The 13,588-nt window shown below is 43.4% G+C and overlaps 1 protein-coding gene across 9 annotated transcripts in view; it reads left to right on the forward strand.

The window, feature by feature from the left end:
* The first annotated feature begins 5,314 nt into the window (after positions 1-5,314).
* LOC102447841 (oxysterol-binding protein-related protein 1) overlaps positions 5,315-13,588 on the forward strand; it is a 116,983-nt gene continuing 108,709 nt past the window's right edge. For 2 of the 9 annotated variants that reach the window (XM_075920836.2, XM_075920839.2), the window contains exons 1-2: positions 7,665-7,739; positions 13,313-13,525. Coding sequence is in view for 1 of the 9 variants with exons in the window: in XM_075920843.2 (XP_075776958.2) it covers positions 5,628-5,688 (61 nt within the window). In the remaining 8 variants the exon portion in view is untranslated. Of the gene's footprint in view, positions 5,456-5,627; positions 5,689-7,300; positions 7,318-7,641; positions 7,740-13,312; positions 13,526-13,588 lie in introns of those variants that run through there. The other 7 variants (XM_075920842.2, XM_075920843.2, XM_075920833.2 and 4 more) reach the window with 7 other exon arrangements.

A 13,588-nucleotide genomic window follows, 5' to 3' on the forward strand; every position in this document is an offset into this window, starting at 1 on the left:
GGGACAGAGAGCCGGAAAGGATTGCTGATCCATCCTAATATAGGATGTATACCAGAGACTTTTAAGCTAGCAGATTGTAATATTTCTGCTAAGAATCTGCATCAAGAACTTGGTAATTGATGTATGTAATATATTCTCTCTCCTCAACAATCTTACGCTCACCTTTTCTTTATTTTATTAATAAACCTTTAGGTTTTAGATTCTAAAGGATTGGCTCAACATGCTCTTGTGGGTAAGATCGAAAGTGTACATTGACCGGGGACTATGGCTGGTTCTTTGGGACCGGGAGGATCTGTTTGAGATAGGTTTTACACCTGTCACCTTTGACTACCCAGCCTAGCCGCTGTGCACACAGCCTAATCTGCTGCCAGGGAAAGGGGAGGGTGCCAGGTATTTGTGCACCATGAGAGCCCCTTGCAGCTCAATCTGCAGCCTCCCTACCTGCCCCCCAGAGCTGCTGCTGCAGCCTTACGGCAGTTTAGGCTCCCCGGTGTAGAGGGAGGGGAGAGGGACTGAGCTCCCACCATGAACCATGCCCATGACACTCAAAATCATCTTGAGTGCCACTTATGGCACGTGTGCCATACATTGCCAATCCCTGAACTGGAGAAAGATGTGATTACATGCACTCAGTAAAGGAAAATAACTCTCTTTGACTTCAGTGAGAGTCAAAGTGTATGTTGTTATGTAGACCATCCCTGATAGGTGTTGGTCTAACTTGCTTTTAAAATTTTCCACTGATGGAGATTTCACAACCTCCCCAGTATCATCCAAAATTAGTTTTGTAAAAATTAATTCCTATCACCAACTTTATGTCCTCTAAAAAGCATGAAACGTTTTGTTATTCCAGAAGAAATAATTATAAACATGCATTGCAATACCTTGGTCTGTTATAAGTATTATTCACGTATTTTCAGTCTGGTACCAATTTTAAAATAGAAAAAACAAGATGGTAGATGTCCTACGATATTTTCAATGTTGACTAGTTAATCTCTGTGACAATTCATAGGGGATAAGTGAAATTCCAAATGTTAAAGATATATGATTCAATTCATGAACAAAACTAGCATCAAACAACAACTTTTAAACTGAGTTGATTTTAATATATATACTACTACAGTTGTTGCTTTTTCACAATAAAAATATTGCATGTTGTGATCTAATAAATCATTAATTAACTTATATCCCTCTGAATTGCAGCATTCAATTTCCTGCTCATTAGTCTGCTAAGTATATTATATGTTTGGTAATTTTTTTTAAGATGAGAAACAGCTTAATGACATAAACCTTTTTATTTGCCTTAAAGATATATTTAACATTGACATTATAAATAATACATTATTTCATTATGCTAATATAATTTACCGACTTCAAAATCCAAAATAGCCAAATTAAACAAGAAAGAAATAATTCTTTGTCTAAATATTTTGTTCATCACAAAGGTATAGTTAACCACGGCATTTCTAAAAAACGATAATAAGGACTAAAAATCCCATAAGAACGGCCAATAATATCAAAACACTCAATGAAAAGATTGTTCCTAAGGTCTTGCTGAATGAAGTTAGATTTTTGATACATGTTATAGCCACACATAGGCTACATCTAGACTGGCAAGTTTTTCCGCAAAAGCAGCTGCTTTTGCGGAAAAACTTGCCAGCTGTCTACACAGGCCACTTGAATTTCCGCAAGAACACTGACGATCTCATGTAAGATTGTCAGTATTCTTGCAGAAATACTATGCTGCTCCCGTTCAGGCAAAAGCCCTCTTGAGCAAATGCTTTTGTGCAAGAGGGCCAGTGTAGACAACGCAGTATTGTTTTGCGCAAAAAAGCCCCAATCGTGAAAATGGTGATTGGGATTTTCTTGTGCAAAACCGCGTCTAGATCGGCACGGACGCTTTTCTGCAAAAAGTGCTTTTACGGAAAAGCGTCCGTGCCAATCTAGACACTCTTTTCCGCAAATGCTTTTAACGGAAAAAGTTTTCTGTTAAAAGCATTTGTGGAAAATCATGCTAGTCTAGACGTAGCCATAGAATACTGGTACTGTTGTTATTCATATTTTGCATCTACTTCATCTCACTTAACAAAGGAATTCAGAATAATCCAGTAAATTAATGCTAAAATATTTGTTCAATAAGATACATTAGAAAAGCAAGTATTGGTACACCCAAAAATATCTCAAGTGCAAGATAAATGGTTTCAAGATTGTGATGCTTCAACATTTTTTAAATTGCATCTTTCATGTTCTAAAAACAAGTGTAGGTGTAATTTCTTTTAAACTCAAATTGCACAATTTTAAATTCAGTGTTTGTTTCTTCATTGTACAGGCAGTCCCCGGGTTACATACAAGATAGGGACTGTAGGTTTGTTCTTAAGTTGAATTTGTATGTAAGTCGGAACTGGTACATATTGTAGGGGAAACTCTAGCCAAACATTTCTCCAAAGCTCAGTTTTATTCTCCCACACCTCACTTCCCTCAGTCCTTTATTCTCAAGCTGAGGTATCTGCTGAGAAAAGCCGCTCTGCGTCTCCCTGGTCTGCTGGGGGAGGGGCGCTAGCTTCGCATCTCCCTGGTCTGCTGGTGCTTCTGGGGAAGCAGCTAGTGCGGGGTTGCCTCACCCCGTTTGTAAGTAGGGATCCGATGTAAGTCGGATCCATGTAACCCGGGGACTGCCTGTAGCTGTATTTTCCTTATCTGTGATAGTAAAGATGGCTTGAAAATATATTTATATTAGTATATCATTTGAGTATTAATTTCTCTATTTTTGAAAAATATATGAGCCACCTTTTCTCTGCAATTTTAAATTTGCATGCTTTCTTTTTGTATATTTTCATAGAGATTCCATAGTGAAGAATTAAGATAAAATACATTTTCCCTTTCCTCTACATTTCTTTGGAAAGAGATCAAACTTTTTCATATTTTTCTGTTTATATTGTTATAGTTGAAAGCTCAGATACAGCAAAATTAGATTTGACGGACTCCTCAAATTAAGGGGCTGATGATAGAAATGATTTTGCATTAGCAAATTTCTGATTTATATGTACAGTTTAGACAAACAAATTTTGTTGTGAAAGTGAGTATGAACTAGTTCAGCAGCTGGCAATCTACTTGAAAATGAAATAGAGGAGTCCAACTGCTTCTATACACAGTAACAAAAAAATACAGTTAACTGTACTGTGTATTTTTTTCACCTAGCCTTCAAAAATTATTACTTTGTTACATGGCCTTGTTAGCCTCAACATTTTTGCTTCCTTTCTAAGGATTAGTAACAACAAGAAAATCAGCTGACTTGAGAAGTATATCAATATTTTAGAAATGCCTTTTTGACTTTGATGGTTAGTTACAAGGCTTGAGCTCTTCTGCTTTTGCTCTTCTGATTTTTTTCGCGGAAGAACAGACACGCTCTTTTGGAAGCCCTGTCTTCCTCATTCCACGAGGAAGAAGGGCTCTTCCAAAAGAGGAAGTTTTTCTGAAATGTGGGCCGATGTAGACAGGCCAAATTTCAGAAAAGCCTCTTCTGACAAAACTATCGGAAAAAGGTACACAAATTGTGGACCACAATTTGCATACCTTTTTCTGATAAAACATTGTAGTCTAGACGTAGCCTCAGAGGGGTAGCTGTGTTCGTCTGTAACTAAAAAAAAAACATAAAAAACAACTAAACAAAAGCACCTTAGAAACTAAGCAAAAAATATATAGATAGTGTCATGAGCTTTTGGGGGGCACAACCCATGTCTTCAGATGACAAATATGAAGCCAGAGGGACAGAGCTTTAAATAAAAAGGAGAAAAATAGGAGAGAGGAGGAGGGGGAAAAAACCTGCCAATTAAAGTGTCCTTGCTAAATGAGGTTAATAGAGTGGGCTGTAGGTGTTTAATACTTAGCTTTTGATGTCATTTGGGTATTGAATATAGCGGCCCATCCAGTTCATGTCTTTGTTCAAGCTGTGAGAGATAGTGTCAAATTTGCATATGGCCAGTTCCGCAGATTCTCTCACTAGGTGATTCCTGAAATTACTTTGTAAGGGTGCATCTACACAGCAGGGCTTAACTTGAAATAAGCTATGAATTAACTTTGAAATAATGTAGCTTATTTTGAAGTAGCTTTATTTCAAAATTGGGAGGGTCTACACAGCTCTTATTTCAAAACAGAGCGCTCTTCCTCCGACTTCCCTTACTCAATGTACAATGAGGGTTATAACACTCAGGCTGTGTCTAGATTGCATCCCTTTTTCGTAAGGAATAAGGGATCTTTCGGAAAAGGCTTTATTTTCCAAAAGATCCCCGTCTAGACGCGCTTTTTGCCGGCAAAGCCCCGAGACGGAAAAAAGCAGCAGCCATGTTTATTCAAATGAAGTAGGGGAGATTTAAATCCCCGCTTCATTTGCAATTGCGCTGTGTCTAATTTGCATCCCTTTTACGGAAAAGGGATGCAATCTAGACAGCCTCAGAGTAAGAAGTCCTCCAGCTTGACAGTATTTTGACATTAATTCAAAATAACTGCCTGCTGTATAAACACGGACGAAGTTATTTTGAAATAACGCTAGTTATTCTGAAATAATGTTGCTGTGTAGACAAAGCTTTTGCACAAAAGGGCCAGTGTAGACAGCTCAGATTTGTTTTCCGCAAAAAAGCCCCAATTGCGAAAATGGCAATCAGGGCTTTTTTGTGGAAAAGCGCGTCTAGATTGGCACATACGCTTTTCCGCAAAAAGTGCTTTTTACATTTTCAAACCATGTCCAAACATCAACTAGTAAGTAACATTATTATTAAAGTAACATTATAATTGTCCAATCTTTTTTAAGTCTCATAAGAGGATTTGACCTCTTGCAGCAGTGAATTCAACAGATTGATTATGTGCTGCATAAAGCAGAAGTTTCCTTTTATTGGTTCTATATTTACAACCCATTTAGTCAGTACTCTTTTTGGTCTTGCATTCTGGAGCAGTTAAAAGAGATGGACTGATCCTTCAAAACTTTGAATTCTGCAGTGAAGTTGCCCTTAATTCTTTACCTGTCCAGCATAAATAATTACAGCAGAGGAGATGGTGTACAATATATTCTGTTAAAGAAAATAATTGACAAAACCAATTCACATCATATGCATGAATTTTATCCTGAAGTGGTTGCCAACACTCAATCATCCAACATAACTTGTTGGATGTTCTACTTTTTACTAATTCCAGCAGGGCACCTGAAAAAGAAAGGAAAAGATTACCCAATTCATGGGGAAACATGTGCTTGTGGTTGCCAAACTTTAAAGAGCAAAACTGACTAGATTCTTCTTCTTTATGCAGTGCTGGGAATGTACACAAGGGGCTGTAAAACTGGCAAACTATGACGAAGAAATAATAGGACTGCCTTGGAGAATCTGCAAATATGAGATACAGTCCAGTTAGCTTCACCACAGACATTGTGTTGTGTGATAAATTACAGCTAGGATCCTTTGTGGAAGAGGTAGGTTATTGTTTGTTTTTTGTTGCTTTTTATATGGGGGCTTGGCTGTTCCATGCAGTCATGGTGTTGTGAAAGAAGGCACAAAGCTATGAGTGGGTGAATGAGAGACGCTTAAGTGGAGCCAAGGGTGTAGCTTCATGCGTGGGAGAAGAGGTGCTGGAAGAGCAGAGTTATGCTGAAAATAAGAAGGCCGAAAAGTTATGGAAGAAGAAGAGGCCAGTGTGAGCATGAATGTAAGTGAATCTCTTCAGACAGTCAATGCTGAAACTAGGCAGAAAATGGGTTTCCTGTCCTGAAAAAATATAGATTTTTTAAAAATCCATACCAAACCAGGACAAAAAGTCAATCCCTACATTTTTCACAAACTAAAAATATATTTAAAAAAAAGTTTAGGTCAATGTAAATGATTCCTTTTGATTTTGACCTTTTAATTTATTTTTATTGTAAATTAAATTGAAAAACCATTTTGAAGCAAAAAAAAGAACTTTTTATTTAGAAAATGTTAAAATGGGACATTTTTAAAACATTGAAGTTTTTTGTCATTTTTTTCAGTGAGAAATTGGTAGAAATCAAGCCTTTCTGATTAAGATTTGATTTTTATTTATCATAATTTTTTACTTTTATTTGTGAAATTCCTGACCATCTCTACCATACACCCATTGCCAAAGCCCACATGTGGAGTGATGTCTTACTTAACTTCAGAAAGACCACATTCACTAGAGAAGACACAAATCAAAACATGAGACTAGCAAATTCTGATTAATCAACTCTACAGATAGGGAACTATTATATTTCCTCGTTTTGTATACTGTAATTTCATGTTTAGAATTGCCATATTTTAATATAGAAAATAAATGAGAAACAGTAATCTACAGTTAAATAAAACATTCTTTATTAATCCCTCTTTATGTGATGTTGGTTTCTCAATAATTTAGCAATTAGTTTTAAATTTGTCCATTCAAGGACAGGTGATCACCCTACCTGGCTGATTGGTGTACTGACAGCACTTGTAGCTCATAATCTTTCACCAAATGCAGTAGAGTCAATGTCTCAATGACATATGCTACAATAATATTAAATGATTGCACATCCTCCTGCAAGGCTTCAAGCAGCATCACGGGAGGATTCCAAATGCAAAAAGCATTCTCCACTTGTCAGTTATGGGAAGAATTAAATAGTGGCAGGCAAAGTGGAACAGATAGGAAGAGAATGGTGGATCAAAGGGTCTTGAACCAAAGTACTATTTCAACTCATACAGCTGTATAGTCACTCTGAATACCTACTCGGTGGTATTGTATTTGTATATAAACTGAAGAGCCCGCAAAAAGTGTATTTTATAACTATATCCATATAGAAGAGTTACATTTATCAGAGTTCCTGTATCTATTTATGAATTTAATCTAGTTTTATTCATATCTAGTTCTAGCATACTATGTCCTCTTTGTACTACAACTTTTTAGAAGCAAATAGATGATGGGGTCAGAGACTGAAGAGATGGAAAACCTAGCTCTGTTCCCCACTCTGCCACTCAGTGTGGCGTTATGCTTAGTCGTGCCTCAGTTTCCCCTTCTATACAACTACTACGGGCATCATTGTAAATAGCTTCGGAGTCATCAAATGAACGATGCTGTATAAGCACTTATTATGAAGGTCACGGAGGCCGTTTAGTTTCAATGTGCCCAGCCTCTCTCACATCCCAGGGTCTTGTCATCAGTTCATTCCCGGCGGTTCACACAGAGCTTAAGTGGAGCCAAGGACGTAGCTTCATGCGTGGGAGAAGAGGTGCTGGAAGAGCAGAGTTATGCTGAACATAAGAAGGCTGAAAAGTTATGGAAGAAGGAGAGGCCAGTGTGAGCATGAATGTAAGTGAAACATCCCCCAGGATGTTCACACAGAGCTTTCGGACAGTGCTCGCCTGCAGAGCAGACCCCTGTTACTGTTACGCCGCCTGCCAGGCTGTGCTGCAGACCCACCCCTTGGAGCAGGGAAGAGTGGCTGCAGGAAGGCTCCGTAGAACCTCTGGCTCAGCTGCTGCGGCGCCACCGAGCACCCCCCTCCCCAAGGACCCCGGGCGGGGCTGCGGCTGGGAGAGGAGCTTTGCCCCCTCTCGCTTCCCGTTGGGAGAATCCCCGAGCCGGGCGGGGGAATCCTCCCCGCTGGGGCGGGCGGGTCACGTGCGGGGTGGCTGCGTATAAAGCACTCGGGAAGGGGGGCGGCGGGGGAAGCTGGCGCGCGAGCGAGGCTCGGTGGCTGCGCGAGGGAGGGCGCCTGCCTGCTTGCAGCGGTGAGGCGGCGGCGGCGGCGGAGCGGGCAGGCTGGGCGCGCGATGCGGTTACCCCGGGCGCGTCCCAGCAGCCGCTGTGGCAATGCGGCCGGGAGCCCCTTCGTGCCGGGAGCCGCGCAGGCCCCTGCGGAGGGCGGGGTGTCTCGCCGCGCCGCTGGCTGCCCCCCGAGGGGCTGCTTTGCGGAGCCGTCCCGGGGCTGCGTGGCGCCTGCTCCCTGCAGGCGCGTGACTGGTTTCCGGGCTGCTCGCTCTGGCGGGGCCCCCCCAGCCGGCCCTTGGCGGCTCCGGTGCCTCTGGGAGCCTGGCCCCGTTTGGCCAGTGGGGCGCGGAGAGCGAGTGAACCCCGCTGTGAACCCCATGTCTGGCGGAAACCGCCGTGAGCCGGCCGGCGGGGCTGGAACACCCGCCTGGCTCCGGCACCGCTGAGTTGCGTTCGCATCGCTACGAGCTGGAGCGCTGCCCCCAGAGGCTGAGCCCTGTTGCTGTGCGATAGGAAACATTCCCCCTCCCCTCTGCGTGATTACAACATACATGGCTGGCTGCATGTTCGCTTGTAGTAGTGTTGGTCTGGCAAATCATAAGACTCGCGATCAGTTACAAAAATCTAAACTAGATGCTTGATGATCAAGGCCCTCAGGAAGTAGCTGGCGCTGTCACGCTAGCCTCTGCCCAGGCACACACAAACTAAAGTGGATGTACAAGTGACCCCGCTTCCCCTCCCTGTCTAGCTCAAGCAATCGGAGTTATGCACCCGTTGAGTAGAGGGCAGTCAGTGGTGGTGTCAACTATTGATTGTGTTTAGGGCATGCCTTGTTCTCACCCATCTTACTTATGCTTCAGATGAGGGAATTTCTATATAGCCTGACAGGTGTTCATGTAGACATGTCCTTAGTTAATACTAAGTAATCTTGAGACTGCTATGACAGTGCAGGTCTCTGGATTTTAGCTTTTTTTATTTGAGACTGAATACATTGGTTGCTATGCAATGTAGTTAGACACTTCAAACTTCTTTCCATTGCATATCTAGTAGCAGCTCTAGAGTGGATCAGTATTAGTAGACTACTACTGTTCTTTATTAAAGCTGGAACAATAGAGGAGTGCCATCAAAATCGGCAGAATCTTAACTTTCATTTAACTGTCTGAGTTTCAGGGTCCTGCTATGTATGTTAATCTACCCAACCGTGAATCATTGTAGTGTTATTTTAGGATGATTGTCTAATGATGGATTGTAAGTGGTGGCTTCCCATAACTTCAGACCTTTGTATGAGAATGGTTAGCTTCAATGCTGCTGTGGCTGCTCCATCTTGTAAAACTGCAGCAGAGTGAAAAGGATGCAGATTCTTGGCTTCCACTACTGAGTTCTGAATAGTAGTCATGAAACAGAAAATCTGTCTTGTATTCAAACTAATGCTTCTGGTAAACTCTACATATTTGTAGGAGCAAGCCCAGGATCACTTCATTGAGGAGGATCCAGAAGTGAACTGGCAGGTGTATACATCTTTTACCCTGGCTAGTAGGTTTGGTTGTCAAGTTGGTATGTGTTGAATCTGGGGGGGGAGGAGGAGTTTGGAATTACATAAGCCCTAATTGCAAGTTATAACTTATGTATTAGCTTTGCTATGTAAATCCAAATTAAATTGTGTATCAGGCCTCCAGTTTCAGCTAGACAGCACAACCTTCAGGTGATTAGGGTTCAAATGATATAGAGCTTTTCCCACCACTAAATCACATGTCTTAGGAGTTGCAGCCTTGACTACAATGGAGAGTTTTGGGGTGTGAAAAATAAAATTATTGGTTAGTAGTACTCAGCATCAATATGTACACTTGTTTCAAACATTATATAATTGTGCCTAATGCCCTCTATGTGCCCTGCTCTGTGCTACTCCTGAATGTTCTTCCTTGGCTCTGTGGTGTCCAACCAGTTCTGAAGCAATAGCCACTATAGTGGCTATGGCTAGTCACACTCAATCGGCTAAATAGCCACATGTGGCTAGTGTTAGATACATGGCCTTAGATAGTGCTCTTGTATGAGATACTAGTGTGGGTAATGACCATTGGTTGCCTAGTTTGAATATTACAACTGTCTTGCGACACACCAGCCATTCTAAGCACATTAATTTCCCACAGGCCAATGCCAATAGTGCCAAGAAATGTAGGATAAGTTTCTAGAAGACCATGCATAGGTAGTGTTTGTGGGATAATTGCAATCAATATAGCATGATGTAACGTGCCGGGTACACATGGGCAAGTCATACCGCTTCTTTCATGTGGCACAATTTTCTAGTGTAAACAAGACTTAAGCTCTTACTATTTAAAGACTCGCTCTTTATGTGAATGGTCAGTCTTGATTATAGTAAGCATACACATTAAACACCATCACTGGTTAGCACTTTAGTGTTTTCAAGAGAGGATTGCACGTGATACAAATTCCCCTCTTTTCTTTAAAGGTGGTCTCTTTAGGTAAGGAATCAGGCAATTTGGTGGAAGACTATAAGGAAATCTTACTTGATGAAGAGAATGTCAGTGTCCAGGACTGTCAGTGTGGTGCCTTCTCACAACTGCTAAATTTGCTTAGAAGAGTTTGGGAAGAACAATTTTCTCTGTCTCCTTGCATGACTCCCTTTGCCCTGGAATTTCATTGCATTTAAACTGATCATGTCTGTAACCTTTATTGATTGTTACGCTTTGCTCTCTAGTATATGTTGTCAGCTAGGCTATAAAAGTATTTTTTTCAGTCCCTTACCCTAAAATGATGCTTTGTGGACATGCATACTAAATGGAATAAACTTCTCTAGTTGAAATCTTAAATGTGGAGAGTGACCGCAGGCAGATTCACTTACATGTGTACAAATTTCCATATAAATAATCCCTCAAACATCTATGACTAATAGTCAGTCAGCATTCTGCACTAGTCTGTATCTTACACTGTAGTTTTCGGTTCTTCATTAATGCAAATATATAATGCTCATTCTAGGATGAGAAACGTGATTAGATAGTGAAGTACCTGAGTAAATAAACCTTGTTTAGTTTTAGCATACATATTTAATACTCTTCCAGTGTATGCAATTGCAAGAGCAGAAATTGTTTACCTTAGTTAGTAAATCAAGATTTAACAACCCTGAATTCTAATGTCCATTTCTCCTAGACAGGTGATTGTTGCTCAGTGGTTCCATAACATGGGTCTCAAATAGTTCTTGTAACACTAGCTATTAGCACAGCGCTGATCAAAAGAGAACCAATTTCTATTGCTGCAGAAGCACAGAGGAGTGCTAAGCAAATGGACTGGGTTGCCTTCCCGTCTGCCCAAAGGCAGGGGAAGGGAAGACAAAGTGCTAAATAGAACAATTTATGTTGAAAGAGTACTGCAGTGTTTGCACACTGTCAACATGATGCAAAGTTGTGGTATAAACTTTACAATTGAGATGTCCATTTGACTTTAAATGGAGTGAGAGTCTCCCTGAAGAACTGACTGGTTTGGACTATGGCTGATGCCTCCTGTCTTCCTACTGCATTCCTGGGGCCAATGGGAAAGACATCATGCATCATAGCTTGAGAAGCAGTGTTCCAGACACTGATCACAGTTCACTCAAACTTTAAGAATATTTGTTCCATGAATTCTGTCATGGTTTGGGTATTCCTATTATTCTTGTGTTAAGTACCGTATTTTCCGGCGTATAGGGCGACTGGGTGTATAAGACGACCCCCTATCTTTTTAATTAAAAGATAGGGTTTCATCTTATACCCCAGCGCCCCTCCGCCTCCTTTGCTCCCGGTGTCCCTGGTCTGCTGGAGATGGTCCCCAGCAGACCAGAGGCACCGGGAGCAAAGCCGCCAGGAGCGCCTGGGCTGCCCCCCCCTCCCGCCGGAGCCCCTCCGCGGCTTTGAAAGCCTCGGGGGAAGCCGGCGGCGGGGCATCCCAGGCGCGCATGGGCTGCCCCCCCGCCGGAGCCCCTCCGTGGCTTTGAAAGCCTCGGGGGAAGCCGGCGGCGGGGCATCCCAGGCGCGCATGGGCTGCCCCCCCGCCGGAGCCCCTCCGCGGCTTTGAAAGCCTCGGGGGAAGCCGGCGGGGGGGCATCCCAGGCGCGCATGGGCTGCCCCCCCGCCGGAGCCCCTCCGCGGCGGCGCGGAGGGGCTCCGGCGGGGGGGCAGCCCATGCGCGCCTGGGATGCCCCCCCGCCGGCTTCCCCCGAGGCTTTCAAAGCCGCGGAGGGGCTCCGGCGGGGGGGCAGCCCATGCGCGCCTGGGATGCCCCCCCGCCGGCTTCCCCCGAGGCTTTCAAAGCCGCGGAGGAGCTCCGGCGGGGGGGCAGCCCATGCGCGCCTGGGATGCCCCCCGCCGGCTTCCCCCGAGGCTTTCAAAGCCGCGGAGGGGCTCCGGCGGGGGGGCAGCCCATGCGCGCCTGGGATGCCCCGCCGCCGGCTTCCCCCGAGGCTTTCAAAGCCGCGGAGGGGCTCCGGCGGCGGGGCATCCGGCGTACAAGACGACCCCCGATTTTTGGGGGATGTTTTTTAACATCAGAGGTCGTCTTGTACGCCGGAATATACGGTACCTTTTCTCAGTGCCTGGTAGAATTGTGGCAGAACTCAGTCTGCTTTGATTATATTAAATTGTCTGTATTTGACTAGCATATGCCTATGATTCCCTTCCCCATTGGAAGTAAGTTTTGTTACTTAGTTTCTAGTATTAAGGATGTTGCATAACTAGCATGTGTTTAATAGATACAGGATCTAAGACAGTCAAGAATGGTATGTTACTGAAGTGATCTTTTTCAAGAAAACCAGAAATGTGAGGGGAGGGGGAAGGGAATGAGTAGTGGCAGAGCTCCAGCAGCAATGCCTTCTAAGAAAACAATGTGTAGGCACCATGTGCCCCTGACAATCCCAACAGACTGGGTTTGTCATCAGGTTGCTCTTTCTGGACCCTGTTTGGAAGAGAGCTAGCTCAATCTTTCATGTTGGCTTTGGGCAAGGAGTCTTTTGTTTCAATCGGAAAACTTTTCTCTCCTTCTCTTCTCCCCCCCCCCCCCCCCCAGCTGCTTCTCTGTTATCTTCAAAACCAGAGTCTTTGAGAGCTTTTCTCTGCTACTGTATGTTTCCCCTGCCTCTTATGATGCTGTAAGCTTGTGGCTTTATGTGATTTCTCCCCCCTCCCCTGTTTTACCCTCTCCCCCCCCTTCCCAGTGTCCTAGTGTTTCTTCTTCTGGAGCATTTGCTATGAGTAGCTCCTATACTCCAGGCATAGGGGAGTCAATTCTCTGGCTATGATCCCCAATTGCTATCCTTCCTCTGGCTAGTGCATTGAGGGCTAGCTTCTGACCCAAGCTACTGTAAATGCTGCTCCTGACCCAAGCTACTGTAAATGCTGCTCACAGAACTCTGAATAAGTGTAACTGATCAGGATTGTTAGCTTTGCCAGGCAGCTAGGTGAAGTTATGAGAAGCAGCAGAACTACTGGAGATTTCTCTAAGTGGGATAACTATGCTGAATTATAAATTCATTTAACACTTGGCCACACCCTTGCAACTTGTTGCCCCTGTGGTTAACTTGCACTTACTGGAGAATTTGTTTCTGCAGGATTCAGCATAGGCAATCCTTGCATGTGTCTAGTGAACTTGTCAAAACCTGACTTCTATCCTCTACCAACCTGCTAGTCTGCTGATGTCTCTGGCAAAAGCAATTTCCTGGATTTTGCAGAAGCAAAGTCTTTGCAGGCTATTACGTAAAAGCAGCACCCTGATTCTTTTCAGAGGGATCAGGCTTCACTTAAGACTTGAGGATTTCTTGCAGGTAAGTTCTGAGAGATGCTGTGTATCAAGGCAGTTTTGTTGTAATAAGCAGCAAGCCAGGAAG

Source organism: Pelodiscus sinensis, chromosome 2 (assembly GCF_052426305.1).
Source record: "Pelodiscus sinensis isolate ZL-2025 chromosome 2, ASM5242630v1, whole genome shotgun sequence".
Lineage (NCBI taxonomy): Eukaryota > Metazoa > Chordata > Testudines > Trionychidae > Pelodiscus > Pelodiscus sinensis.